This window comes from Ostrea edulis, chromosome 6 (genome assembly GCF_947568905.1).
Source record: "Ostrea edulis chromosome 6, xbOstEdul1.1, whole genome shotgun sequence".
Lineage (NCBI taxonomy): Eukaryota > Metazoa > Mollusca > Bivalvia > Ostreida > Ostreidae > Ostrea > Ostrea edulis.
Genome location: NC_079169.1, coordinates 77,991,608 through 77,995,164, shown reverse-complemented (window position 1 = coordinate 77,995,164; position 3,557 = coordinate 77,991,608). Strand labels below are relative to the sequence as shown.

The following is a 3,557-nucleotide window of genomic DNA, read 5'->3' as shown; positions in this document are numbered from 1 at the left end:
AAAACTACAGTATGGCACTAACACTACACTACTAAACAAACAGAATTACTAAGGAAGACTACATAGCATCTAGTATTAAATGTTTTGATTTTTCTAGTCTTAAATTGCAGAGGGGAAACAGTTCAATTATTCAAGTTTCAAGTTTTATTTCTCTCATTCGCTGTTTACACATCATAGAGAACATATCAAACAATATTCAAAAACAATATTCACGCATGCACAAGTAATTCATATAAATATATGTCACAATCTCGATAATAAATAAGTACAATAATAGTCTATATATACATTTAAACCGGAAGGTTTACTCTCTCGGTAAATAATTGTATGTATTTACACTATTTTAAAAGTAATTTTTCATTTTTGGATGCAAATATATTATGCTTGATAACATTAGGTCTAGTATGAAATATTTCTGGTATATTGTTGTCGCTTATTATCATTCAAAACAGGACAAATAAGAATGCAATGCATCTCATCTCCAATATCAGAACTGCAAATATGGCATTTTCTTTTATTTCGATCTATATCTTGCCACCTTCCCGTTTCTATGGGTAATTTATGATTTGTGGTTCTAAACCTGGTTAATATATGTTGTTTATGAATTGAAATATTTGTCAATTTATATTCTTGACATTTAAAAGCAAGATTTGTAAAAAGTCTGTAAGTTATACCTTTAGAAGATTCGTTACATTTAGATACCCAGTCTTGAATAAACTGACCTTTCAACCTTTGTTTAACATGACAGATAATCCAGTTAGTATTCATTTTGTTAACATTATACAATACAATAGACATTCCACAGTCATCTAAAATTTTCTTTAAATTTAAAAACCATTTTGGTTGACATCTCTTGGGAAATTTATGTACAAGAAATTTATGCAACATATAATTTCATTATCATTTCATGATAAACGTTCTGGGGATTCATACAAGAAATTACATGCTATATTTAATCACACTACAACAACATACAATGCATGATAAACGTTCTGGTGATTCAGACAATCACACTACATTAGCATACAAGGCATGCCAAATGACACAGACTATTTAAGAATAGTTTTAAAATAATCACAGATTAATGGGGTCAACTCATGCAAGTTTATAGTGCAATTTGACAACACCGTGAGTTACATGTAGTACATGTACAGGGAGTGTGTGTACTAGTCAGTGTAATATTTAAGAGGTGGTTTCCTCGTGGACCTACATGTATATTCTCTTCAGTACAAGCAACTCTTTTTTCATAATAGAAGCCTTGTAAATAAACCGTTAAAATGTTTGCATAAGACACACTTTATTAAGAAATTATGTGATATAGATAAATTTTCGATTCCCAATGGATGGATGTGTACAGTGGTGATTTTTAAAATCCATAGCTGTACAATTTTTAAAAAAATTTTTTTTTTTTTGGCTCAAATTTTATCTTGGCCTATATCAAGAATTTCATGTATAAAAAGTAAAAGGGTACGCGTATTATCTTTTTAAAACATGTAAAATAATTGTTTTGCATTGAATTTAAAACACAAGTCCGTGTGCACTTTTCTAGTACACCAAACATAATATCTCACCAACATACAATGTTCCTAAGAACGCTCTTACACTCAGTACGGAAATGTTCACTCATGAATCCATAGATAAGTGGGTTCAAGGCATTAGAAAGGAAATATGACCGAATGAAGAAATGATAAGTCGCCTTCCCAAAGTCACTCAGCCGGCTATAATATCCAGCATCAAAAATCCGTATCGTCATAAGCACTGTGTATGGTCCAAAAGATACGATGAATAAAATTGTCACTAAAAACAGCATTATTGTTGTTTTTGTTTTGCCGCGATTGTCACGTGATGCAAAAATGGTTCTTCTGCTTTCGGTGCTGCTCGAATAGCTGGTTCTCTTTTGCCGACTTTGGGAGAACAGTTTCCGTTTTACCGTCGTGGTCAAAGGAGCCCCAGAAAAAACCTGTTTCATACGAGAAAGATTGGGCTCTTCCTTCGACAGCTTACGAATTTCTTTATTAGCGCTGACTTCCGTTGAAGGTTGAGCACTAAAATCTACCTCCGACATTTTACGACATCCATCGGAGGAGTAGAGGTCCATTTTAGATAATTTACGAAGTTCTTTGTCTGAGTTTTTTACGTGATACAAAATAATTCCGTAAACAACAAGGAAAAATACATCAAGGACGGAGTTTCCAACCATAATAAAGAACACAAAGACTCTCGGATCTAAACGAACCCTAGGTCTATCTGAATAGAGGCACATTTTGGCATAAATTCCTTTATTTTCGTCAACTGGTAAGAGTACATTCGCTGTTCCATATATGAACAAAGAAGGCCAAGCCACCAATAAAGAGGCTACCATGGAAACGCCGACTATCCTTTTGGCTTTAGATATGGACATTTGAACTTTGAACGGTTTGCATATCCTCTGCAATCGATCGAAAGCAATACCCATCAAAATTAAGGAGGATCCGTCATTTGTCCAAAATGTCAGGCATCGTGAAACCTTGCAAAGATACGAATCATCAGTTTGATATACGTTAAATATGTAATATAGTTCAAGTGGCATTGTAAATAAGCAATTGAATAAATCGTTGAAGGCCAGTGCAAGAATAAATATTCTGCTGGTAGATTTCTTCCATCGTTTCATGTATACTGCGATGATGAGAATATTTCCTGGGATGCCGAGTAATATCATAGACACCGTCAAAACAACACTGGGAATTAGATGTTGTCTCACTGCGTCGTCGTTGATAATTTGAAGCAGGTTTGGATCGTCTAGAATTTCCATTGTCACATTGGAAGAAAGAGATGAAGCATTCATGATGAAAAGTCACAACACAATACAAGCTTCGAAGGTGTGAAAAGAGGTTTCATAGAAGATAGGAAGTGTCATTAGAAATAAGGAAATCTACAGCCATGGAAAGCACCATAATGCAAGAATCTTCCATCGATAAGTTTCTGATCCTCTTGGTCTTTCACACTGTCGTGACTGTAATGATACTGAAATTAGTCCACCACGCGGAAGGTTAAGTAATACACGTCATTAAACGATACTGGGAACAAGCTGTATGTACACATAAACAAAACTCGAAAACGGATGATCAAGTGGATCGTGGAGCGTTGTCAAGTATTTTCGGATGCATCGCTTTGTTCATTTTCACATAGATGAAAATGGATATTTGAGTTAATAAATATATATAAATTAGAAAATAGGTAGATAAGGAAGGAAGGAAAAAATATGTGAATTCAACAGGAATTTAATTAGCGCTTTCACTGATAAGTCTCTTCAGTTTACTCATATGCAATCTGAATTCTACGGGAATTTTATCAGCGCTTTCGCCCATAAGGCTCCTCCGATTACACAATGCATATATATATATATATATATATATATATATATATATATGTAGCAACACATTTTAATGGCAATAACCACCGATGGGAGGATATGACAGTAGTGGTTATTGATCATGACCCTAGTTGGTCAGATACCGAAAGAAAGCAGAAGGAAAAATTCTGGATGCACAGGTTGAGGTCATTTGAACCGTATGGTA

General features: G+C 34.2%; 1 protein-coding gene across 1 annotated transcript; it reads right to left on the bottom strand.

The window, feature by feature from the left end:
* Nucleotides 1-752: 752 nt before the first annotated feature.
* LOC125646984 (uncharacterized) lies at nucleotides 753-3,344 on the bottom strand. Its single transcript, XM_048873668.2, has one exon. It carries the CDS (start codon nucleotides 2,822-2,824, stop codon nucleotides 1,568-1,570), a length of 1,257 nt encoding a protein of 418 aa, XP_048729625.1. The 5' UTR covers nucleotides 2,825-3,344; the 3' UTR covers nucleotides 753-1,567.
* Between the last annotated feature and the right edge of the window lie 213 nt (nucleotides 3,345-3,557).

Excerpts from the sequence above, each read along its gene's own strand:
- LOC125646984 (XM_048873668.2), bottom strand. The coding sequence starts at position 2,824 with ATGAATGCTTCATCTCTTTCTTCCAATGTGACAATGGAAATTCTAGAC.